Genomic DNA, 25,562 nt, shown 5'->3' with positions numbered 1-25,562 from the left:
GACCACCTTACTTGCTTTTCGCTTTATTTCATTCACGATTGCTTAGCTTTGTCTTCAGGAAGTGTTTCATCTCAAATTTTTTTCTCTAAAGACAGTAATGTAAGTGCATGGTGGTTGTGCTGCCCTTTTTCTGTGCAACCTAATAAGAGCACTCTTATTTGGAAGAGTGGATGAGGCTGCAGTTGAAACCGCACTGGAGTTTGCTGCGTTGACCTCAGCTGCCACACAATATGGCCGACCCGCTTTTATGTGAGGAGGTTCAGTTAAAGCGTGCTCTGCTGTTTGTGTTGTTGTCATCATTGCAGTGAGACCAACAGGATGGACACTGGCCTGGTGATTGAGGTCTGGAACAAGGGGATGCTGTGGGATAAACTGTTGGGATGCCAGTGGCTTCCACTCATGGGCATCCAGTATGCAACTGAGGTGGGTTCCCTCACAGTGTTTATGGGGAGACCTTCAAGCACAGCAAAAGTTGAGCACCCGTCTGCTGGTCCAGCTTGTTTACTAGCTACATTGCTGTCTTGTTTCTTCTGTGCTATAGAAAGAATTCAATATGCTGATCATCGACTGCAGAATAGGTAACGGGTTATTCTTGCAGCTGTGTATGAAAAGAATGCGAAAAAGAGGGTTGCATATGCTTCAAAAGTTTCATACACTAGTATCTTTCTTTTTCATGAGTGCATAATTTCTGCAGTTCACAAAACTAAATGCTTACCAAAAAGAGCCTGCAGATGTGCTCCAAGCCTTAAAGGACCCCATAGGTAAAAATAATTAGCACACTGATAATCTGCTGTACGCTTCTAATTGGCACTTATCTTGCATTGGGGCTGTTCAGGATTTGACAGTGACAAATCACTGGTTGATGAAAATGAGAGTGACCTGGCTCACTTTTTGAGACTCTTCTAGGCTGTTCAGCTGTTGTTCACATTCCATCACTTACCTAAACTAGTACTTTATTGCACTTGCTTTCACAAGATTCACTTACTTTGGACAGCGTTTCAAACCCTTTGCTAGTCACACGTTGAAGATGCAGTACCATAAAAAGGGCACGTGCACCATTGTAATCAGAGGTAAACTATTTTGCCGCGTGCATTTTTATTGCAATAAGGTTGGACGCAGTGCTTACTATTGTCTTTTATTCTTGCTTTCTTTTTTTTTTTTTGGCTGGCTATATAAAATATTCTGATATGTCATTGTTACCATTTCCTTCTTTATTTTTGCTCTTCTTTATACTAGCCACTTTGGACCTGGCATTATTTGGACTTGGCCTTTTTACTTTTGTGTATTATGCATACTTGGGCAATCGTATGGAAGCTGTATGCTTGACATGTCCTGGGTGATGGCTGCAGGTAGGAGAGGGGAAATGGCTGTCCCTCGACTCGGAGCTTATTCTGGCTGATGGAGAAGTGCGCGGCACCAAGAATCCTACCGGGCACAGCATCCTGATTGAAGCACACTTTGAACTCCCCTATGGTGAGGCTTTGAATGCATCTTTTTCTTTAGGTGGGCACAGCTGGAACACGGGCCCTTTTGCTCAGCAGCTGCTTGTGTCAGTTCACCCATCCCTTTGTGCTCCTTATTAATTGACCTCTTCATTCGCAAAAGGAAGGGCAAAGCACCTTCCCTTCTGGGCAAATAGAATAGAGGCCAGTATCCTGAAACTTTCTCTCGGAACAGAATTTATCTTAGCCCTGCATCATGGCCTGTTCATCTACTATAGTAGATGAAGCATGCACGTCCCTTTAAAGTTTCACACATTTCAGGTGATTAACTTGTGCTGCTGTGCTATTGAAATAAAGTTTTCATTTATACCCCCATTTCACATTTCGTGAAGCTTTGGTGCAAATATCATTTCGCTAACAGAGCTGTCCAGATGCAGCAAAAATATTACAGAATACACTTTGGTGTCTGAAATTATTGGATGCTTTTTGTAGACAAGTTAGGATGGTTTCTCAAGTTCATACGCAAGTGCACCAGCAGCATGTGCTCAGTATGTTTACAGTACTCCCTTATTTCGCTAGGTAAGTTGTAAGAAGAGTTTTATCTCTGAAGAGTGCTTTGTTTCATTATGGCTGGGACTGTGCTTGCTGTTCTAACGAATATTGTTGTCAGTGGGGTCCATCAGCTCGAAATTTCAGGGCTGGGTTGCCTGTCATGGGCTGAGGCTTGCCATCATGTGAAATGACCCCATCCTCCATTGTCATAGTTCAAGAGAAATGCCATGGAAAGAAAGGGCAAGAAAAGTGGGCAGTATGAATTATGAACATTGTCTTGGAAAAAAAAAAATGGCTTTGCCTATGCATAGTACAGTAAAGAGGTTAGATACAAAATATTCAGCATTTGCCTTTTTACTACATTAGCAGTACAGCCATCTTTCAGCAAAAGTCTATGTTCTGTGAATGCGTATGTAAAGCCTCCGTGCTCCATAAGAATGCTTTGGACTTTTGGGCTGCCCACCTGTAGAAGTGCATCTCTCAACTGTATGCCTTTTTCTCACCATTACTCACATTGACCAACTGAAAGCTTCCACCCATTCTCTGTCTGCCGCCAGAAGGTCTAGGATCGAGAGAAACCCATGCAGCAGCATTCGTGGAATCAGTTTTGAAATTACAGTGTTGAGGAGTGATGGGGAGCTCATGCAGGCATGAAATTTGGCTGAAATAATAATGGTGGCACAGCCCAGCCATTCTTTCACTTGATAACTGGTCAGCCTCGATGAAGGCCTTAGCCTGTCACATAATCTGTTGACTTTGTGAAGGCGGGAAGTGCCTCCTCGGAAATGCACCTGAGGTTATGTAAATTATATCTTGCAACTCTTTAAAAAAACAGTTTTATGAACCCGTATCTTAAAGGATTGATTGTTTTTGTCTGCTGTATTTGTTTTTTGTTTTTTTCTTGGATTGATGTGACTTCTTATTGCACACTGCTACAGGATGTGTACTTTTCTGTGCACAGGAATTTGTTCTCTCTTCTGTGGAGTGTATATTGGCTTTTGTAATTTGCCTGTGACTTTCCTTTTTTGCTGGCATCCGTAGACCTCCAGGATGACACACCCGAGCTGCAGGAAAAGCTGGAAATGCTCAATAGCATCATGGACCAGGAGGCAAGAGCGCTTCTTTTTTTTCGTGCTAAAGCTTTGAATTTCTAGTATTTTATGCGTAAATTGCAGGCTGAAATAGGAGACTTGCCGACAGCATCTAAGACATGACTTTCTTCTACTACAGGAGCTGGGTATTATAATGGTATAGATTTGAGTCGATGACTGCAGCACATTTCATTGTACCTAGGAAGGACAGAAGGACAGCATTTTGCTTGCAGTAAAAGAAGCAAAAGTATGCATTGTGTTCAGGCTATGAAATAATAGAATGTTGAAGCAGCTTAATTATTGTGGGTGTGCAAAGATTCAAATATGGATCGAATATGTTTATTCTTCTATCCATGTTCATATTAGAAAAATTGATGTTTGGAATTTTGGGATATTGGAAAATTTTCGAATATCAGTTTCACCGCATTGCGCGCTTCACTGCAATGCTTGACCGCTTGGACCATGCAAGGAACCGTGCTCAAGACGCCAACGCCCGTTTTACGTAAAGGACCTTCCCTTTTAACTAGAGGCCTTCCCAACAGTGTGTGCAGCTAAGCACTTGATAAAACTGGGAAAAAACGTCATTCTCACTTTGGTTTCAGATGTTCGTCAGATGAAATTACTGTGATGCAAATGGTTTTGGACAGTTTTTTTCAGGCCTATTTGAAAATTCAAGCTTTCGGTTAATTTGGGCATTTTTTCTGGTTCCTTGAAGGCCAAATTAATGAGAGTTTACTGTATTCAGCAGCTATATGACAGCTCCACCCAGTTTCATGCAGTTCCATCTTATCCAAAGACCAGTGTACAGAATCATGCATAAAATGTATATTGGATTTCAGTTTCATTTATTTGGAAATACCGTGTATATTTTGAAATAAACAAAATGAACAATGCTTGCTATACTTAATTTTTTATTCTTTTCTCATTAATCAGATATTCAATATTCGAAGGCATTTTTTTTTCCCATACTGATATTCGATTCATATTCGAAAATTTCAGTATTCGCGACCCCTACTAAATATACAACTTTTCATGAGGCCTGATTATTCCGATCTGCATGTAGTGCAACAGAAATTCTGCTAGTGCCATGAAATTTCAGCTTATCGAAAAAAATTTGATTGTATGTACATGTTGTTCTACTTAGAAATCATATTCTTATGTAATGAGAACATGCATCTTGGAAAAAAAATTACATCTTTTATTTACTTTGTTATCAGAGATTGGTTTGATACCTCTTTTCGTACAATCAGTACTTTCACTGTGCACTGTGGTGTGGCTTTCATTTGAACTTGGTGATTTACACGAGCTGCTTTTATCAGCACTGTGGTGTGGCTTTCATTTGAACTTGGTGATTTACACGAGCTGCTTTTATCAGCATTCCTGTAAAACGTTTGCGTGATTGCCGTTGTTTCTGTACCCAGGTGACCTCCTACAGGGAGCAGCACAAGAGGCCGCTTCATGCATTAAACTGTAAGTGATCTCTGTATTAATTTCACTCACCAAAGCACGTTGCTGATGTGTATGGTTTCGGTAGCCGCTAGCTTGACATGGTTGTTTCTATTATTTTATTCGGTCCCTTGATTTTTGTGCCTTTTTTGTGATTGCTGTCTCACCTTGGGAAACCATTGCACCGCGTAGTAGCCTGGTTAAACACCCCAGTGACATGAAAATGTTGTTCGCTCCGACATTGCTGCCATTGTCGAAATTGGGCACGGAATTGTTCCTGTATGTTTCCTTCTGCACAAAGACCAGCAGTTATATCCCGTGAAACACCGTCCCAAAAAGGTTCAAGACCAATTTAAGTCTGCATCTTCTCATGGAGGCATTCCTTTTTTTTCTCTACCAATGTACATCCACATCTCTGGGAAGTGCCCCTTATCGGTTCTGAGGGTACTGCCGACAACAATAACTTTGAAAAGCAAGAGTTTGTAGAAGACGATAGCCATCTGATAGAAGTAGTGCCTTGTGTTTGGCAGCTTTGTCAGATTCAACGAAATGTTTGTTAGCATAGGCTGATTAGTGCGGAGTCTATGCTTCTAGCACTACTGCCTCCACGCTGTTTCAATAGCTGTCACATGCGAGCACTAGGCCTGAAAAAAAATATTGATGTTTTTGAGATCGCACTAAAGCAGTGCAGCTGTAAATGTTGCTTTTCGGGCTGACTGCATAGAGTCCATAGCTAAATTTCTCTGAAACCAAGATGCTAGGAAAGCTTACTTTTGCTACCAGATGCTACCAGAGACTTCCTAGAGGAAGTCAGTGTGCTTGGTTTGACATGTCTTTTTTTATTCGACAGACAAGAGTTACATATTGCACATATGCATAAAACGGGCCTTGGTTGGTCATCGCCCCTATCTATAAATGGTATTTTCCGGATCAAAAAATTTGTTTACACACAAATGAAACAATAAATCTTGTTCCGAGAAAAGCAATTTTTTATTATAAAAAAAATAATTCTTTTTCTTTTAGTTTTTTATTTTAAAATTTGTTTTCTCTAAAAAGGCTGTCCTAAACAACCAGTACCATTAACCCTTTCTGACACGAATTATTTTTGCTGTTGAGAAGAACCTAGAAATATGTGGCGTCTGTTTGGAACCCTCTGCTTCACAAAACTATAATTAATTGTTCAAAAACTAAGAATTCATGCATGTTATAAATTTTTGAGTTCCCACTATCAAAGCTGTGCCCTTAAAAAAAAAAAATGCATTGAATCGAATTAATCATTTTCTTAATAGACTGAAGGTATATATTCTCAATCAAGACTTGGCTGCTGTGTCCTTTATTGAAGCCTTCCACCACATGAAAAGAAGACCTGTAGTACCATACAGTAGTTCCAAGGTGCAGTGTAAAACTTGTTGACTTACTTAATTGTTTTTTATTTTGAAAAGCTATCCTTTTTCCTATGCATGATTATTCCTATCATTTTGTTCAGCAGTGACTTCTAGTGTTGCCAGGATCACACATTCAGAAAAACGCCTCTAGATGAATAAAAAATAAGTTTTCGAAAGGTCACATGCTCGACATGCCACAAAGGGATAAAGCCTACTCCATCTTGGGAAAAAGTTACTCTGCCTTGGGAAGTTCCTCTGAACACAGTGAGCTCATCTTTCAAACTACATGAAATAGGTAACTGGAAAGGGTTTCTTTCTGACTTGAAGTAGGCTTGAAGGTGTTTGTCCAGAACGCCGTGGTGTGCTAACGTTTTCCCCCCTTGCTTGCAGCGGGTGTGTCGGAGGACAGCGACTACACGAGTGATGTGGGCTATCCGGCCCCCACCACGCAGCAGCAATCCCAGCAGCAACACCCAAGTGCCTCGATGCACCATGCCAACAGCTCAGCATCGCAATATGGGGCCCAGAACCTGGCCCGAGGGGGAACCACCACGTATGCCGACTCCAGTGTTGACTGCTACCAGGAGCCCCTCTACTACAACAGCCGGCCCCCACAGAGAAGTCGGGACTACGACAGAGAGCCTTCAAGGTTCGTTTATCTTGTGCATATCCTACAAGTGTTTGCAGTCGTACAGGGCTTACCTCTTTTGGAGTTATGCTATCATGTCTTTCTGTCCGGTTGTCGACCACAGTGACTGTGTCTTACTTACAACGTCTTTATATGCTTGTGGTTCCTGACCGACTCCCCCAGTTTGTTCCTGCATATTCCTCCACCCCAAAACAGAAGGCCCCCCCTCCCTGCCTAACTGAAACCACACTATTATTCACTAATGTGTGAGTCCAAATTTTAGGGGAATCTCCCGAGGTGGAGTAGAATTTGTAATAAGGCAGTAATCACTCATTGACATACATCCAAGTGCAGCCATATGGCTATAAAGTAAATGCTATACAGCAAATTTCTCAAAAACTTCATAGGTTAAAGGAAAATTCATTCTGGTTTAGGGTTTGCTTTTTTTTGTAGTCATGTGGGTGCTTAACTGGATGCCAATGAGTAATCAAGTAATCACTGCCTTATTACTGTATATTCACTGAGAGGCACTACAGGCACCAACAGGGCAGCAAGTGAAGAGTTCTCAAGGACTGTTGTATTTAATGCGCTAGAATAGTCTTGTATGAATGAGAGTCCTTAAAGGCACTGGGAGTGCACGTGTATTGGAAGTGCTGCAGAAGCTTCAGAGTGCCATATTGAGAGAATTTTACAACACTTGTCTCAAAAAGTGAAGCTGAATTCGGTGAGATAAGTAAAGACGTGCAGCAGGTTTGCCCCAACTGAAAACTATCAACTATCGACTTCAGTCAGGTGATGTCAGTAGGATAAATATTGGTCCCACTTCAAAACTGACTAGTCTCAGGTGAATGGATAGTAAACGACAGTTGATTCTGGCTAAGACCTGCTGGAAAGGTGCTGACCCTGTTTGAAATCTGAGATTAAGCCGAATTGAATTTGAAACAACAGGGAGCAGCATTTCGAGCTGGGAGACAAACCAGGCATGGCAGAACTTCACTTCAGGTCTGTTTGACGTCAACTGCGCATTGCAAATTACTAGTGGGTATTAGTGGGTAAAAGTGTTAGTGTCAGCTGATAACTTTGCCGATAAGTGTCACACTATGTGTAAGTGTGTTAGTTGCTCTATGCTTTCAGCAGGAATGTTTTGGTGTGAGATGCAATTGCTCAAAACTGTGAGCAGGGCACATAATTTCAACATCTGCCCTACAGGGGACTATCCGCTTGCTCATCAATCGACTAAAGGAGTGGGGGTGTTCTTGACGCTTGGGTTGTGCAACAAACAGGTCATAGGTCCGTCTGCTCGCTGCACCTGTGGGCAACCCAAACCCTAAAATTCCTAAAACCTCGCTGTAGTTGCAAAAGCGACCATTTTATACTAGAGCTGCAACACACTGAAAAGCAAAGTGACGTGACCTTAGAAATTGTTATCCCAAATAAAATGGCTTATTGTTTGCGAAGCAAGAAAGGAATCTTGCTATCACTTTTTTTTAATGCCGCTTCCGCATGACCACATATGCAGTGATGTTGAGATGCTGTTTTGATTTCATTAAAAAATTGCTGCAGAAGAAGCATACTCTAGAGAAAGTGTTACAGGCGAGGAAAAAGAAGCAGGCACTGGCATGAGCAGGTGCGCTCACGCTAGGTCCATCATTTTTCATTAAACGTCATCTATCATTGCCATCGGTCATGCTTAGTTTCCTTTTTTCATTGGCTTACTGCCTCGTAACAATATATCTTCTGATGTATGGGTTGCAGTATTTTTCTGAATACTTTGTTGCCGTGCCTCGTGTAGTGATATAGCCAGATGTATTTTTAGGGAGGTGTTATAGGCGGCCGGTTAACAAAATTGGGTGAAAAAGAAAGGGCGAAGTGAAGGAAGGATGTAGTGCTCTGAATTTTTCGAGGGGTGTTCTGATGTCGAAACACTCCCCCTGCTATGCCCCTGCAGTGGTGCGACGTATATATGCTAAAATTGATGCCCCATATTTTGCGTTTATTTTTTTTTTGTGCCCGTTAGCTATGGCTGAAGATAAAACTAACATAAAGAAAGAGGCGGAAAAAAATGTGCAGAAATCTTCACGTATAAACAAACTTTTCCTTAAATGAGAGTGGATGCAAGCATGAGATAAGTTTATTACCAGTGCACCACATTGGGCAGCACCACTCAGTATCTGGGGCTGTGCTTTCTTCTTGTCGCATCGCCGTGCGCTGATATGTCATGCCTTGTGGCGCCACGACACCTGTGGCGTATATATAGTTTCGGCCAAAGTGCAGATTCTGTGACGACAACCCACTCGGCACTGTCACCTTGCTTGTCGTGGGCCTTCAAGAATGCACATGCACCATTCAGGCTTGAGATAAGGGCATAGACTTGTCTGCGCTGTGCACTGGTTTTGTCCTCCAGAGGACTCTGAAGACACGTGATGTGTGTGCTGTTCCAGCTGTAGCGCAGCATGTAGGCAGTAGGAAACTTTGTTCTCCTCCTTTTTGGAACCAAGGCTACTGGTGGCACACTGACAGCAGAAGCCAAAAGCATTCCATGCTTAAATATCAAGCTAGTATTGTAAAAATGTTATCTTAGGAGTAGGATTTCATAGTTTTGCCACAGCAGGACTGGATACGGTAGCAGTAGCTGCCACACCGTGTCCAGCCAGTGTTCTGTAAAGCATTGCTTTCAGAATCATTTCTTTTGGCACTGCTTCAGTGTGGTCTTCGTACGTGCATTGCACACTGTTCTTGCTCTATGTGGCATCACTTGTGAGTGGGAGTTGTGGTGCAAAATGCAAGATGCATGCCATTTAATACGTGCTGGAGTACAGAAACAAAGCCGCAGGGAGGCAGTTAGACGTGAGAAATAAAGAAAAAAAAATTACCCAGGGCTTATTCAAAGCGACAAAGCCATAAATTTTTTTTTTGTTTTTTTTTTTTTTTGTTTCAAAGACTGATATGACATCGATTTGTTCACACCTTCAAACTCCCCTTTGGGACTAACCACCCAACCGCAATAATTAAAAAGTCAGCGTGCTTAGTTATAATAAGAGTTTTAATTATAAAAGTTTTGCAGCAAACTGTGTTGGCTGCACCTGAGAGTTTGTTCCAGATGTGTTCTTTTCTATTTCGAACTTACTGTCTTTAGGAAATTTTGAAAATATTTGCTGAAACACTAGGTATGTATATACGCCATTTATGACATTGCTATCAGCAAAGCACCAGCATTATAAACATAATATCAAACCTTCATGGGGACTGTGGATGCATAATAAAGGCTCTTCGATTGAATGAATGAACGAATGAATAAATAACCTTCGTCTATCTTGTAGTAACAAAAGGCCGAGGGGCACACTGTTTTCATTGAGCCCATCCACTCGTTTAGTTTCTTGGACTAAGTTGGCTTGCCTCCTCTTCGTCTTTCTTCCTTTCACAGAAAGGAAAGCCGTCGCAGTTACGATGACTCTCCCCGCAATTCGGCGCGCTATGACGAGGGCAAAGATGGCCGGCGGCGCCAAGGCTGGGGTGCTGGACCCGATTCACCAGCCTACCCGAAGCGTCACCTGTCCCAGCGGCCAAGCCTGGAGCGTCAGGCCAGCTTTGAAAGACACACCTATGAGGACTCCTACGACTACCCGGGTAAACCGCACGCTACTTAAGTAATGTCAACTGCAGTGCTGTAGTAAAAATTTAAAAAAGCACTACAGAATCTGCCTTAGAGTAATGTGAAAGCACGGATGCTGCTGTTGGTTGCTTCTGGTTGCTTCTAGTTGCTTACTTCACTCCTTGCTTACACATTTTAGTCTTTTGTACTTTCAAATTGCGTGCCAATCCCTTCCTATGCCTCTTTGTTGATTCTACTCCCGGTTGCGTGACGTCACATCTTTGATGTCACCTTAATTGACTGATTTAATTAACTATTTTAGTATTTGATACATTCAAATAAGGCTCCAAGCCATTGGCTAATGACACCATTTTCGCCTTTACTTTTACATTTTGGGCCTCCAATTAATTACCTGATTTACTTATTGGCCTAATTATTTTTTCGGACACAACATTACATCCTCTATCGATTGACACCACTCATTAATCTTTACTACTTCTCAACTACTCACAACTGTTGCGGGCACGTTCGGTGGACGCGGTTTTGTGGATGCTGTCTGTGGACACGTTCTGCGGACGCGGTCTGCGGACAGAAATCTATGAACATGGCGAAGCAATGCTTTCACATTAATAATACCACGTTACCATTTGACTTAATGAAACATTGCAACATTGTAATGTTGCACACCTAACACAGCTAGCTAGAAGCTTGTTGTTGCTCCCTTTCTTAGCAGCATTATAACCCGCTATACAGTAAAAGCTCGTTAATTCGGACTTCTAGGGACCGTAAGATATGTCCGAATTAACCGAATGTCCACCCCGCCGGGGTGGCGCAGTGGTTACGGCGCTCGACTACTGTTCCCAAGGACGCGGGATCGAATCCCGGCCTCGGCGGCACCTTTTCGATGGAGGCGAAAAGCAAGGCGCCCGTGTGCTGTGCGTTGTCAGTGCACGTTAAAGAACCCCAGGTGGTCGAAATTTCCGGAGTCCTCCACTACGGCGTCTCTCATAGCCTGAGTTGCTTTGGGACGTTAAACCCCACAAACCAAACCTAACCGAATGTCCGAATTATCGAGAGAACAAAAAAAAACAAAAACATGCACGATTTTATCTCAACATACCTTTATTACTTAAAGTAATCATGGATGCTTGTCTGCTTTCCCGCAGAAACCCGCGCGGATACTATTTTCCTCAGTCCTTCCAGGTGCTCAGCAGTGCGCATGCCATCTGCAGTGCCCCAACAAAATTCCTCTAACACAACGAGGGCCTCTGCTGCTTCCTTCACAGTGCGAGGGGGCCGAGGCTGCTCCTCTCGTAGCCCCTCTTCCTCCTCTGAATCTTCGCTGTGCAGTACGTCCCGGACAATTTCTTCCTCAGTTAGAGAGCCGGGTGTAGCAACGCCGTCATCAATGCAGATGTAATCGACGAGTGTCACCGCATCCGGCAGCACACCTCCGAAATCCAGGCAGTCATCTGCATTGTCGTCTGGCGACACTTCTGCCACTGTGTCATTGCAGGGCCCAGGCAAAACGAAGCCACTGTGTCGAAAACAGTTAGCGATGACGTGCGCAGGCGTGTTCTTCCAAACGTAGGCAAGAATGTTGACCGCGCTCAGGAGATCCACGTCCTACTGCTTACCGACTTCATTGCACAGTAGCATGCGTTCCAGCACGCGCCTGCGGTATTTAGTCTTCACATACTGAATTATACCTTGGTCCATCGGTTGGAGGGCCGATGTAGTGTTGGGCGGCAAAAAAACAACTTCAATGTTGTTCAGTCCGGTGGCACTGTTATGTGCACTACAGTTGTCAAGGACAATTAACACCTTGCGGTTCTTTGCGGAAAACTGTTGGTCTAACTTTTGTATCCAGCCGCGAAAAATTTCCGATGTCATCCAGCCCTTTTTATTAGCCCGGTACTCCACTGGAAGAGCAGGCACGTTCTTAAAGTACCGTGGCTTTTGTGCCTTTCCAATGACGACAAGCGGCAAGCGTTCTGTCCCTGTCATGTTTGCGGCTAAAAGAACGGTGACTCGTTCTTTACTCCTTTTTCCTCCGATGCAGGGATCTCCTTTCATTGTCACAGTCTTGTCAGGCAGTGCCTTAAAGAAAGGTGCTGTTTCATCAGCATTAAAAATGTCATTTGGATCATATGCTGCTATATGTTCCAGCAGCTGAGCGTTCTTCCAGTTGTTAGCAATATTTTATTGACGGCACCTCTTTCGCCGCACACAGTCTTGAAAACGAGACCATGTCTGTCTCTAAAGCGCGCACACCACCCTTCTGACGCTTTGAATCCATCAATATGCATCATCGGAGCAAACCTCTCAGCCTGCGCCATGATAAGGGGTCCACTCAATGGGAGGTTTGCATCACGCGAGTTGACCACCCACTGAAGCAAGGCTTCTTCCAACTCCGGATGAGCTGCTGTTTGCAGACGCTTTCTTGATGCTTGGAACTTCTCGCTTTCGAACGCCTGAAGAATCTGTTCTTCATTTTTTACATATGTGCTTAAAGTACTCCTTTTAACGTCATATTTTTTCATTGCTTCTTGTTGGGAGAGCCCGTTCTTAAGGGCCCGCAAAATTTCTACTTTGGTAGCCAAGTCCTTGGCCTCGTAGCTCTTCGGTCGTTTCGCCGGTGTTGCCATCGAGGGCGAGTGCGGTGATACCAGCGCACAACAGAGAAGCAATGAGCCGCACTAAAGCGAGCAGTCTTCAATACAACAGCGTAGCGCGCTGACAGCAGCAAAACAACAAAATGGCACCGCCAGTAACGTCGACTCGTGAAAAAACAAAAAGTGCCCATCCAGCCACAAGTCGAGTCAAGTTGATTAATTGATGTACATGGCGATGCTGCTTTTGGGTATCGCTATTGCGCCGCGTTCGTCTTATTTTTGTTTTCGAGCCTCAGTAGCTGCCTGAAGTTGTCCGAATTATCCGTTGTGCGGTCAAATCCGTCCAAATTAACGAGAGTTTCGTCCCATAGACTCCTATACATAATTCTGGGGACCAGGCGCAAAGTTCGAATTATCCGATTTTCCAAATTAACGGGAGTCGAATTAACGAGCTTTTACTGTACTTCATAACGAGTTCCTTATGGTTTGGTGATATTTTTCAGTCAGCTGCCAAGGTTTCACAAGTAACATATGGGAGATATCAGTCGGCTCCATGCAGGGTATGCATGCAGGAATGCAGTGTTCGGCTGAGGCAGCCATGTTTCAGTGGAACCTAAATGGAAAAATTCCCGTTTGCTGTGCTTTTATAGAACATATTTTTTGAAATGGCAAAATTGCATTAATTAATAAAAAATTGTTTAGTATGCTGTCCTTTATGTCTCTAGTGTTGTTTCGTAATTTAACTGAGGTAGGCATCACTAAGGAGGCGCTGCAGTTGTGCAGTTTTGCACCTTTCGGTCCTTTATGCACCCATCCAATGTGTTTACTGTTATCAGATAATACCCGTTATTAAGGCGAAAGTCTTGTATGTCTCACGAGGAGCAAAAGCCATTGTCAGAAGTTGTCCATAGAATGTGTCATTGGAAGTCATGGTCCCAAATCATCACGCGATATTATACGAAGGTGTATGTTGACTCTTCAGTCGCGTGTTGTCATTAGTAGCATAATGCTGAGTCATATAGCGTAATATGCTGTCATATAAATGTATAACAAGTTGTGCAGTCATGACTGGTTATGGTTTATGCCATGAGAAACAAAGAAAAAAATGGTGAAAATAGGGCATGTAGCGTCATGTCAGCTAGCATATGTAAATTCATACTAATCATACGATGTCACATCTAAGTCGTGGTAATATGTGCCACCTGATTCATGCTGACTCACAAAAAGTGATGGCATCACTTTTATGTGATTAAGGGTTATATGATAAGGGTGACTTGCAAAAGGGGGTGATGTCATGCCAGGGTCATGTGATAAAGAAGTACCACATTATTCAAGATGACTAGCAGAAATTGATGCCATCACACTGGAGTTGTGTGACAAAGAAGTATCACATGTTTCAGGATGGCTTCAAAAAAGTGATGTCACATTGGAGTCACATGAAGTTGCCAGGTGATTAAGGATCGTTAGCAGCAAAAATGCTAACATGCATTTCTTCGCTGAAGCAGTCTTTAGTGCCCTCGAAATTATCAACTGTGTGACAGTGAAAATTAAAAGCAACCATAGGCTCAAGTGGAAAGGGTATTACAGTTAGTGCCTTTAGTAATGTGTCAGCATTAGAGGCCCCATTGGGAAGAAAAGCCACAATATGTGAGTGGGTAGGCATGTGTATGTGTGGGCAGGTGTTGTGACCCGGCCCATGTGACGGGTTAAAGCGTTGTAGCTGGAAATGCACCAGGAAAGGCTGGTCACTGTGTAGGCGCCATGCGGTGCTACGTCACGTCCCACACGCTGATGTGACGCATGGCGCATCTGCTATGCTGAGTCTTTTTCAGAGCCACTGTGATGACCTCACATCAAACCTCATTATGCAGTCACTCTATGCATGCTCACTATTTCTAATTAGTACATCCATTAACTATTACTACCAATTAAACTTGTACCGACCACTAACTATAGTGTGGTCAACTTATAATGATATTGAGAAAACGGAAAAATCAGGTCGTTATAACCGATTATCCTATCTTGACTGGCAAAAGAAACATATTTTTCCCATGCATGCAGGCTTACCTATTCAGCAGCTGTAAGTGAATCGGGTTGAACAACACAAGTCATCGTAAAGAACACTGAACACTTTATTACAGAGTATGTGAATAGCCATAAATTATAACTTTAGCATGCTTAAAAAAGTAGGAACTTCACGCTTGCTTGAACGGCAGTTGTTGACAGTCGCAGTGTACATCGCTAATCAACGACTGGATGGACTGCAGGGCGTTGTCAGCCTTGATGATAGTTGACATTGTCTACTTTGAAAGCCCATATTTTTTCGTGAGGCTGACAACCTTGAAACCCAGCTATAAATCACGATGACTGCGCTCTTTCGCCTTGAGAGGTATCCCTGGTCAGCACCGTCTTTCGATGCACAATTGGACGACGACGACGTGGCCGCACCTTTTTCGCAATGAGACGAGTGGTTTCCTTCTCCGTCCAGTGATTGTGATGATGATAGTGCTAATTTCCTAAGTCCGCACACACTGCCCTCTTGCGGATTTCTTCACGCTGGTTAGTTTGTGGCATTTAGCTAAGCTTTCATGTCATTTTCTTCGTAATGTTTTATTTTTACCGAACATTGGACAAATTTTCATGGTAAACATCTTCTGGGTGGCCATAAAGCTATCGCTGTATTGTTGCACCAATATTTGTATCGTTATCTATGGTTTATTTTTACATAGGGGCTATAGGAAAATTGGGGAATCCAAATAATTTGATCATTATAAGTAATACATATCATTCTTTATATCTGCTGTCGTTATAAGTGGATTACATTGTATTGTACAAAAACTCTCACCAGCTTAGCATTGTGTTGGAGAACACACTCATGCTGCGTGAGCCAATGCACAAGGCATGCAAGTGAGCATCCTAGGTGTGGAAATGTCTGTTGCTGCGGCCAGCCAGCTTGCATTTTGAGCAGCAGCAGAATCAGCATGGTACATGGTAGAATTCAGGAGGCTACAACCAAAGTCAACAAATTATTAATTCAGGAGTGTACTGGCTGTTCACATCATGCATGATGAAATGTGCATCGTCGACTTTGATCTGAAGGTAATGAAACTGGTTTTTAATTATTCAGACTCCGTGTTATTGTTAGATGAAGCACATAGAAATTGGGGAATCCCAGCGATGATTGCAGTGATTGTCGACTTTGACCTGAAGGTAATGAAACTGGTTTTTAATTATTCAGACTCCGTGGTATTGTTAGATGAAGCACATAGAAATTGGGGAATCCCAACAATGATTGCAGTGTAAGGTGCCTGTATTCGAAAGAAGTGCAGTGCTCATGACTGTTCATCACGTAAATGACACTTGGCTGTGGAAGTTTAGAGTGGGCAGCTAGGTTATCGTAACATTAACGGAGTGGAGAAGTGGTAGATGCACATAATGGAAGCTCTTTGCTATGATTTGGCCGTTTCAAGGCTAAGCAGTAACACAAAATCATTAGGCATTATAAACAAGGCGTTTTCCCTGGTGCATGCATTTCTCCTTTTTTCTTTCCTTTTCCTCCTTTTCTTTTTCCTTTCTTCCTACCCTTACTTCTGTTTATTCTTCCTAGCACCTTGAAAACCTGGTGGTGAAGGTCGCTTTAGCTGCCTTGAGCAGTTTGGAGAAAAGAAAAAACGAAATTCATGGTGTATACATAGCGTGGTTCTGAATATAACTCGGGCTGCATCTTAAGCATTATTTGATGTCTTCTGTGGAATGCAGTGCAGTCCACTTGTAACAATATTGAAGAAACCGGTAAGTCTGATCGCTATAACTGATTATCGTTATATCTGGAGCGGCGAGAAAAGGAAAAACAAACAAATGAAGACAACCACGTATTTTTTCAGGCATGTTTGTCTACTTACCAGCAATGAGTGAATTGGGTCAAATAAAGAAAATTATTCTAAAGAGCCGCTGAACACTTCATACGTAATTAGCAATTGCATAAGCATGATTAAGTAAGTTGGAAATTTGTGGTCGCTTGAGCGGAAGCTGAAGCTTGACAATCATCATGAGCATCGCTTCCAGTTCTAGTAGTGTGTACTCTGGTGACAGTCCTCTTTCATGCACGAACCGATTAGCCACTGGGTGAACTGCAAGACATCCTATGATTGCTAAAATTGCATGATTTTTAACATGATTATTAAAATCGTAGAGTGCGAACGCCCATACTTTTTTGTGCAGTTTCCAACCCTGAAACCCTGCCGGAAATCCTACCGAAACTGCTGTTGCACCTCAAAGGCTATCTCCATCCATCCTATTGTTCGGCATCATCCATAGAACTAATATACTACCAACTCATACTACCAACTCGCCCAAGCTTCCATTCTGGCTATTATACTGACTCCATAGCCATTCTGCCAATGCATTGGAGTGGGGAACGCATGATTGCCACCATTGTCAAACTGTTTGATTTGATGTTTGCCAGATAACTTATACTTCCTAAATCTGGCTGATAAACAAGGTTTGAACCTGACAGCTTAGATTGTTAGAAGACAGTGGCGGGCAGTTACCTGGTGGCTGCTGTAGAGTAATGACTGACTGTAGCCACTGGCAAAATTGCCGCCTCTGGAGCATTTGTAATTGCATGTTGCATAACTGTATGTTGTTTAACCTCATTACGTGGCAAGCTGCTTCTATGTTGTGATTTTAGGTTAGCTAGCCCTGCGATTGTTACGTGCTTCACAGACACGCGCGCATTGCCTCTCTTCTGGGCTACCTGAAAACTGTCTTAGTTACATACATGGTACATACACATGGCAACCAGTTATGTTGCCATGTGTATGTACCATGTGCATAAGTACAAGAGCTAGTGGGATACATTTACGGGGGTGCTCAGCACAGCGCTTCTTAGAGGCCGCTGGAGAGACAGATGTGCATGGCTAACCTTTCTGTAATTCCTAGGTGATAGAAAACAAGCGGCATCTTGTTTTGCAACTATATTCGAGAATTCCTTGGCGTGATTGCAGTGGCTCTACCACATGTAATTTGAGCTTCACTTTTCGCAACCTTGAGCCTTGTTGATTTAACTTTAATGGGTGAATTTCTCTATAATTTTCGCTTCCAGCTCTTTCTGCCAAGACATTATTAGTCACTTAACCACCTTGTATAGAGTACTCAGACTCGGCTACTGAACCAGAGCACCGGGCGACAGTCCTGCCCATGGTGGCTGCATTTCCCATATGCTGTGGTGTGATGTTACTTGAAATTTTTCCAAAGCTCTCCAATACAGCACATCTCTCTCTCATCCTTCTTTTATTCTTTTTTTATCCTTTCTCTCATGATGTAATTTAGGTGTCCCCCATGAAGTTATTGTGCGCTCTCCTTTTCTCAGAACCAACTTTAATTTTCACCACCTTGTTTCAGATATCATTTATTTAAAACCTGTGGGAAAAAAGAAAGCAATATTATCTGAGTTCCGAAAGCCAGAGCAGTAGTTGCAACTTCCAGGGCAGATCGTACATGTTGTTGCAATGCCTTGCTTCAGGCATCTGTTTAATTAATAAGCACTAAACAATCGAAGAAATGAGATTTGATGAATTCTGAAAGTTAAAGCAGTAATTGCAACTTGCCAGGCTGTGTGCATGATGTCAGAATGAATCTACAGCTGAACGATAGTATGTAATATCAGCACTTCAGTTTAACTTATGCACTTTAAGGTTGACCTCAGTATTTTCTGCTATTCCAGTCACTGTTTTCTGTGTTGCTTCTGTACTAATGGAAACCTCTTTTTTCAGTAACTATACATTTCTAATTACAACCATGGGTCCTTTGTACGCAGATACACCCCAAGAGAAATGCTACCCAATGCACCAGGACAGCTACGAGAGCTATCGTGAGTGTTCCCCTACCATGTCACATGTCGGGGACTGGAACTATCCCCAGGAAGACCGCTACTATCTGCACAACTACGGCCAGGAAGACAACTGCTGGACTGAGGAGCGCACCACTCCACGTCGTGACCTTCCTCGCCAGCCCCAGCCTGACGCAAGAACTGATAGGCGGACATATGGCGGCTATGATCGAGCCGGCTACTTCAGCGGTGCCGATCGGACTGAACCTTACACGCCATTCTCACCTGTCGATCGGCCAACAGTTATACCTGAGTTCTCCCCAACACATGACAATGATGATGCTGCCACATATATAGAGTACCCAGATGGGCAGATGGTAGTTGAATATCCAGATGGCAAAGTGGTAGAGTATGCTACCGATGCTGTAATGCCACGAAAGGATGCCTATGGAGACAGTGCTCCCACGGATGTTGGCTATGGCAATAGTCGTGTGGTCGGGAAACCCCTGCCGGAGCCTGAGCCCCCACCTGTAGTGGTCGATGACCCATCTGCTCGCCGGCCAAGCTTTTATGGTGTAACCGAGCCCGAGCGCAATTTTGATCCCTCAAGCCCACCTGCCAAGACATTGGGCGTAGAGCAAGAAACGAGAAGGAGGAGCTTCAATGAGCCATCAAAGCAACTGACACCTGTCTATGAGTCCACAAGTCCCCGAAGTGAAAAGGATGTGGGGAGTGGAGGGGCAGGAGTGGGAGTAGGTTTAGGAGGAGGAGTTGGAGGAGGGTCATTCAGAAGACGACCTTTTTATGAAAGTAATGAGCCTGCGACACCATCCTATGAACCGAGAAGCGAACCCGCGAAGCGAAATGGATTGGCGTCGCATGTAGAAGAACCAGCCAACCAACTGATGCCCGATGTCGTCGTGGCACCTGTAGCCGAACCTGTGCCGGAGAAAAAGACGGGTGTCTCCGTAACGTTCCACGAAGAGAGCAACCGGGTCTACCCCGGTCCAGCCGATGAAGTCGTGGTGGAACCGTCCGAACCAGAACTGGCTGCTACTAAACCTGCTTCGATAGCCTCTTCACTGCTTGGCGATGATGACAGGCCTCCCTTGGTTGCAGTGACGGCAGAACCTGGCATGTCCAAGGCCAAACTGCACTGGCTGTCAGCATTCAACCGCATCGTCAATCAGCTGAATGAGGTCTGTGTCCTTGTAACTTCCTTGCATGTGCATGCCCATCTGTCTCTTCCAGGTGATGCCCATCTGACATGTCACTTCTCTGTCGATGCATCAGGAAAGGTTGTTTTGGAGGTACCAAAAAATATTGTATCGAGCAATGTCAGGCACCTTTATTCTCCTCTTTTTTTTTTTGTAAGGGAGACTGGGCACCTAAAAGTTGCGCAGGAACAAACATTTGTATGAATGCTGGTAGTCATGGCTCAGGAAATGTGATGACCTGCATTGTTTCTTGGATAGCTAATTTGAAATACTAGTCTGCCATTATTTCCCCAACTATAATAGTGTCAGTGAATAATGTGCCACATGTTCTAAGCGCTACATCTCACTATTAAATTTGCTTGCAGATGTCATTGTATATGAACCGCAGGAAAAGACTTTTTGTTAGCAGTTTTCTGCTGACAGTAGAATAACACGAATGAAACAATTGGAAAGGCAGTTCTGTCTTGTTTTTTTTCGAACAGAACATCACTTTTCGATTTCAAACTTCTAAATAGCGCACATCCACAGTCAATGTATTCTCAAGTTCCATGGCCCATAGAGTGCGCCGCTGGAAATTCAATATGGCTGCCTAAAAGGTGACCCGGCTAGTGAGCAGGAACGCTGAAGCTGTGCAGGACAGAGGCTGCACTAAAATTGGTGTATGGGTGGACTATTTTGTCGAGAAAGGTCTTAATGTAGGCGCAGCTGTGTTGTCACCGTACACCCATTCTGTGCATGTGCATTTCAAGTGCGCTTGAAGTCACTCGATGCAGGGGTGGCCGGTCCGATATGCAAAGCGTTCGACTGCTGAGCTGGGGCTTAGAGCGGCAGGTGAGAATTGTACTGAGGCTCTGATCGCGGCAAGAAAAGCACCAGAGACATGCATTGAGAGCAACAGGGATACCGAGAAGATGTTCAACTCTTACCCTATTCATAGTACTGGTGAATGCCAGCATTTCAACATGAAGTGCATGTTCACGCCATTGTAGGTGTACACCGACCTCATATTCAATGGCCTTGCTTTTCACCCAATTTCAACACATACGTCGTTGCACCTTGCTGCCTAGACTAACAAAATGCATAGAATGGCACTGGTAGGCATCGATTTTGAATGGTGTAAATTGTTGACAAACTTGGTGAAGGTATTTCTTTTTTCAAAAGGAATTGCTTGGTAATCTGAGCAATTCCGCCTTTATGAAGAGAATAGCTACAACTTCTGATGCGTAAAAGGTTACTATACTGGCTGTGGATGTCGCCCTGCACCACCGTAAAGTTCAGTATATATTCCAAGTTTAATGCTCATGCGGCAGCTATTGACTGCAAGCATTGCATACAAAGAATCGCTCAGGAAACATCCGTTTTATTCTTTACAAAGTGCCTGTATGGTCTCTGTAGCAGCAGCAGCTAACAAGTTATAACAGTAATTTCTTTTATTTCCATCCGGGACGGAAATAAACGAAATTAGAATTAGGCATATAGTATATGTGCGTGTGTTTCGTAGTCACTTTGGGACGTTAAGCCCCACAAACTAAGCCATATATGTATTCTACGCCAACTGATCCAGGCTGTGCGCTCGACCATCTTCAGTTTCTTTTCTTTTTTAAAGAATCATGGTCAAGTGTGTTACTATGATGAGCAATATCCCAAATTGTTTTTGGTGAAAAATTGTTTTTTTCTGCCTGTGGCTGCCATCTTTTAGTTTGGAAGCAGTAGAAAACACTATATGTAGTCACACACAAAAAAAATTTGCTACGCATAACTATAAATTCATTAATGCATTGTTCTTTTGATATGCAGGAAATTAAACCTTATCTGTTGTATCTTATTTTTGTTTAATTATAAACCATAAAAAACTAAGGTACCTAAAGATTAAATTTAGAAATGTTTATCAAATTGTAATCTTTTAATAGTCAAGTCAGCTATTTCTCTGTTTTACAGAAGACAAAGAAGCTATTAAGATATTCCGGAGGTCAGACAATAGATGGTGCATTCGCAAAAAAATTCCGAAGTTAAGAAAATTAGCTTATTGAGGCATATTCCCAATCAATTGAGTAATGAGGAGCTTCCATGAAGCAATGCATGCTGGGTAATCTGCCATGATGTCGTTGACCGCATACTACGCAGCACGGCACTGCCACAGACTCGTCTGCATGGTCGCGTAGTGAACGCAGACGATGCTGGAGCTATCGAACAGGCCGACTGCGAGTCCTTCACGATTCCAAAAAATATGTCTGCACGAGGGCGAGAAGGCGAATGATTCCTCTAGCGATGCTGACGCGAATGGCTCGCACGGGCCAATACACGCGAGATCGACGCCAATCCAGGCAAGTATCAAACTACTCGCCAGAACTGAAATCATGAATGTCTGCGGTGTCAACGGGCGGCCAGGTTGAGACGCATAGTGCAGTCATTCGTTCGCGCTTGAAGAGGAGTATCTTGAACAGGTCAACGACGTACTGCTCTGCATTTCTCCATAGCGCGCCTGATTTTTCGGGCACAGAGTCGACGCGTACGTTTCTCAGAAATCTACCGGCAATTGCTCGCACATAAGGGCAGCGCACGAAAAGCCGTGTGTTTGCTCAGTGGATCGTCGAAAACGACAAGACACTTGCTCAATTCAGCCTGGCTGTGCTGCCTGCTGTCTGTCTGCTGCCAGCGACAACATCATGGCGGATTACCCAGCATGCATCGCTTCATGCAAGCTCCCTATAGACAAGCGTCAGTCCATGATGTCAGTGGAGATGTGGCGGCGCTGGCGACAGCAGTTATTTTCGAGGTGTAGGCAAAAGCCCACGCTGTCTGCATTGGATGCGCGGCGCTTGCTGTGTTTTCGAGCATAATTCCTGATAGTCCTGCAAGCTGTAGTGCAGTTGGTTGCACCACAGAGCACAAAAAGAAAATAGCGCCTGTTTTCACATGCTTCTTGTGGTTGGGTAAATATGAGAGCGATGGGCAGCAGCATTAAAAGCCCAAAGCATAGACCCTTCGGCGACGCATTGCCTTCGCGGCTAACGTGCGTTGCACTTCAGCACTGAAACTTGATTAGTTTGTTTGCAACTCTTAATTGTTGTGACTGCTTTTCTACCGCACGGTGAATAGCGCAATAACAAACGCTTGCAGCTCGTGTCCATTTTGTTGTATATACTACATCAAGTCATAAGAAGCCGCGCTGTGAGTTTCTTTCGCCTGTGCCCGTGCATATGTTCGTACAGAAAAGGACACAAAAGCTACTGTGAAGGTAATTGAAGTTACCTTGAGTAGTCGATATTGCCAAAACAGGCCCAAACTTGTGAAGAAGCTTTTCTCTGATATCACTTTCGCGAGTTTCAATGGGTGACTGTTCATCACCGGCCCTAGAAAGCGAGTAAACATCGTTAGGATCTGGGGAAAGTTATGCAGCGTTATTTCCCGGATTACTAAACTTCCCTTTTTAAGGTCATTGACGAACGAATGAAATATCCACGTACAACTCTGATTAAGCAGAATATATTTAAGTTAACGTGCCCATAAAGAAAGGTGTTAGGCAAGGAGACACGATCTCCCCAGTACTATTCACAGCTTGTTTAGAGGAAGTATTCAGAGACTTGGAAGGGATAAGGGTAGATGGACAATACCTGAGTAATCTGCGATTTGTTGATGACATTGCCTTGCTAAGTAACTCGGGGAATGAACTGCAAATAATGATTGATGACCTAGACAGGAAAAGTAGAAAGGTAGGCTTGAAAATCAATATGCAGAAGACTAAGGTAATGTTCAACAACCTCGGGAAGGAACAGCAGTTTACGTTAGGTAGCGAAGCACTGGAAGTAGTAGGTGAATATGTCTACTTAGGACAGGTAGTAACCGCAGATCCGGACCATGAAAAGGAAATAACAGGAAGGATAAGATTGGGTGGGAGCGCATTTGGCAAGCACTCGCAGATTATGACTAGCAGCTTACCAGTATCGCTCAAGAGGGAAGTATACAACAGTTGCATCTTACCTGTACTCACCTATGGGGCTAAAACGTGGAGGATAACCAAGAGGTTTCTACTTAAGTTGAGGACAACCCAGAGGGCTATGGAACGAAAAATGGTAGGGGTAACATTAAGAGATAGGAAGCGTGTAGAATGGGTCATAGAAATAACTCAAGTTACTGATATTCTAGTGGAAATTAAGAAGAAGAAATGGGCATGGGCAGGACATGTAGTGAGAAGAGAGGATAACCGATGGTCGTTTAGGGTAACAAACTGGATTCCAAGGGAAGGAAAGCGTAGCAGGGGGCGGCAAAAAGTTAGGTGGGCGAATGAGGTTAAGAAGTTCGCAGGGGTCAAGTGGATGCAGCTAGCACAGAACCGGGTTAATTGGAGAAATATGGGAGAGGCCTTCGCCCTGCAGTGGGTATAGTCGGGCTTATGATGATGATGGTGATTTAAGTTAGCTATTTATGGTGCATATAAAGTTTAATATCCCAAAGTGGAATCGGCTATGAGGGTGCAAAATAAGAAGAATAAGATGACATGTTTTTGAATAAAAAGTTTCCAAGTATATTAAACACGCTTAGCAGTTCACGCAAATTTCGCTGCAAGCGATCGTGGAGGACGTTGCATTTGCACTCATGCCCCTCTTATAAATAGTAAAAAACAAAACAAAATCAGAGCATTCTTATGAGCCTTCATGTATATATTAACATGTGAATGACCTTGGCTACGTCTGTACGACGAAACAGACATCAAACGTCTTTTTATTGAACAGAATAAAACAAGTTCGCAGCGCTAACTAGGCGAATATGTTACAAAGAACTAAAAGATTGAGTTCTTATTCAGTGAAATTCTGACTTAAGTTGCCGGTACACTGAGATAGGAATATGATTTCTAGTGCAGTATATTTATTGGTAATATTGTTTTTCAGAGTGAAGGTGCTTGGAGCAGCAAAAGAGTCGTCATATGAAAAACACATTTTCAATAATTCATTTGTCGACCTCTTTGCATGCGCTAGTAATAGGCTCAAGAGTTCAACAATGTTGGCTATTAGTTTTTCATATACATTGCGCTTTCTAATTTTTATTTAGCTTAATCAGTCACTGCAGCCGCCCACTGTAGCCGCGCGCTGTTGGGTCACGATGAAGGAAGCCAATGCAGCTCTTCGCCGGGTAATTCCAGCAGTAATAAGCTACAAATGTGCAGAACTACTCTCCAGGCATACACCAAACTGTTCCTACGCACAAGCGAAGCTTACGCTTCAGAATATTCGCGCGCGTGATCTGGTTTCAAAGGCAGCGTCGACATGTGGTGTAGGCACACGGCACTTTTGCTCTACACCCCATGTCGCTGCCGATCGCAGTGCCACTGTTGTTTACAAACATGACGCTTGTCTATATAGTAAAATATGAAAGATACTAATTTTCACACTACCATTCAGTACCATATGTATTTCTGGAAGTTTAATTAGGGTGCTTTTTGTTTTAAGCAAGAAAATAATTTTTCAGGTTGAATCCGCGCCGGCAGCCACGTTGTTGTTTTGTGCTTGCCCTTCACTGCAATACATTTTCCGCCGGCTTCAAATACACACAGAACTAGCATTCAACTGCTTGAATACAGTGGTGTACGTGCTAGGCTTGGGCACAGACAGCTTCAACAACACACGAATCTGTTAAGGGACATGTATATGAAAAAAAAAAATGAAGAAAAATAAAGCAGCACTGTGGCTGGAGGATCAGGTTACTCCGCCAGGTGCTTGAGATGCGGATCAAGGCTGTTTTCGAGACTGTTCAATCAAATGCAAGC

The 25,562-nt window shown here is 43.4% G+C and overlaps 1 protein-coding gene across 5 annotated transcripts in view; it reads left to right on the top strand.

Annotated features, from left to right (window-relative positions):
• The window catches only part of LOC146197787 (protein unc-13 homolog B-like), a 363,959-nt gene that overhangs the window by 18,329 nt on the left and 320,068 nt on the right, over window positions 1-25,562 (top strand). For all 5 annotated transcript variants that reach the window (XM_084593024.1, XM_084593021.1, XM_084593022.1 and 2 more), the window contains exons 4-10: window positions 306-423; window positions 1,350-1,473; window positions 3,036-3,103; window positions 4,507-4,555; window positions 6,307-6,565; window positions 9,969-10,171; window positions 18,570-19,780. In XM_084593024.1, coding sequence (XP_084449150.1) covers window positions 306-423; window positions 1,350-1,473; window positions 3,036-3,103; window positions 4,507-4,555; window positions 6,307-6,565; window positions 9,969-10,171; window positions 18,570-19,780 — 2,032 coding nt within the window. The remainder of the gene's footprint in view (window positions 1-305; window positions 424-1,349; window positions 1,474-3,035; window positions 3,104-4,506; window positions 4,556-6,306; window positions 6,566-9,968; window positions 10,172-18,569; window positions 19,781-25,562) is intronic.

This window comes from Amblyomma maculatum, chromosome 2, assembly GCF_055883805.1.
Source record: "Amblyomma maculatum isolate TAMU_Amacu chromosome 2, ASM5588380v1, whole genome shotgun sequence".
In the NCBI taxonomy this organism is placed as follows: domain Eukaryota; kingdom Metazoa; phylum Arthropoda; class Arachnida; order Ixodida; family Ixodidae; genus Amblyomma; species Amblyomma maculatum.
The sequence above is the reverse complement of the archived record's forward strand: the minus strand, read 5'-3'. Positions and strand labels throughout refer to the sequence as shown.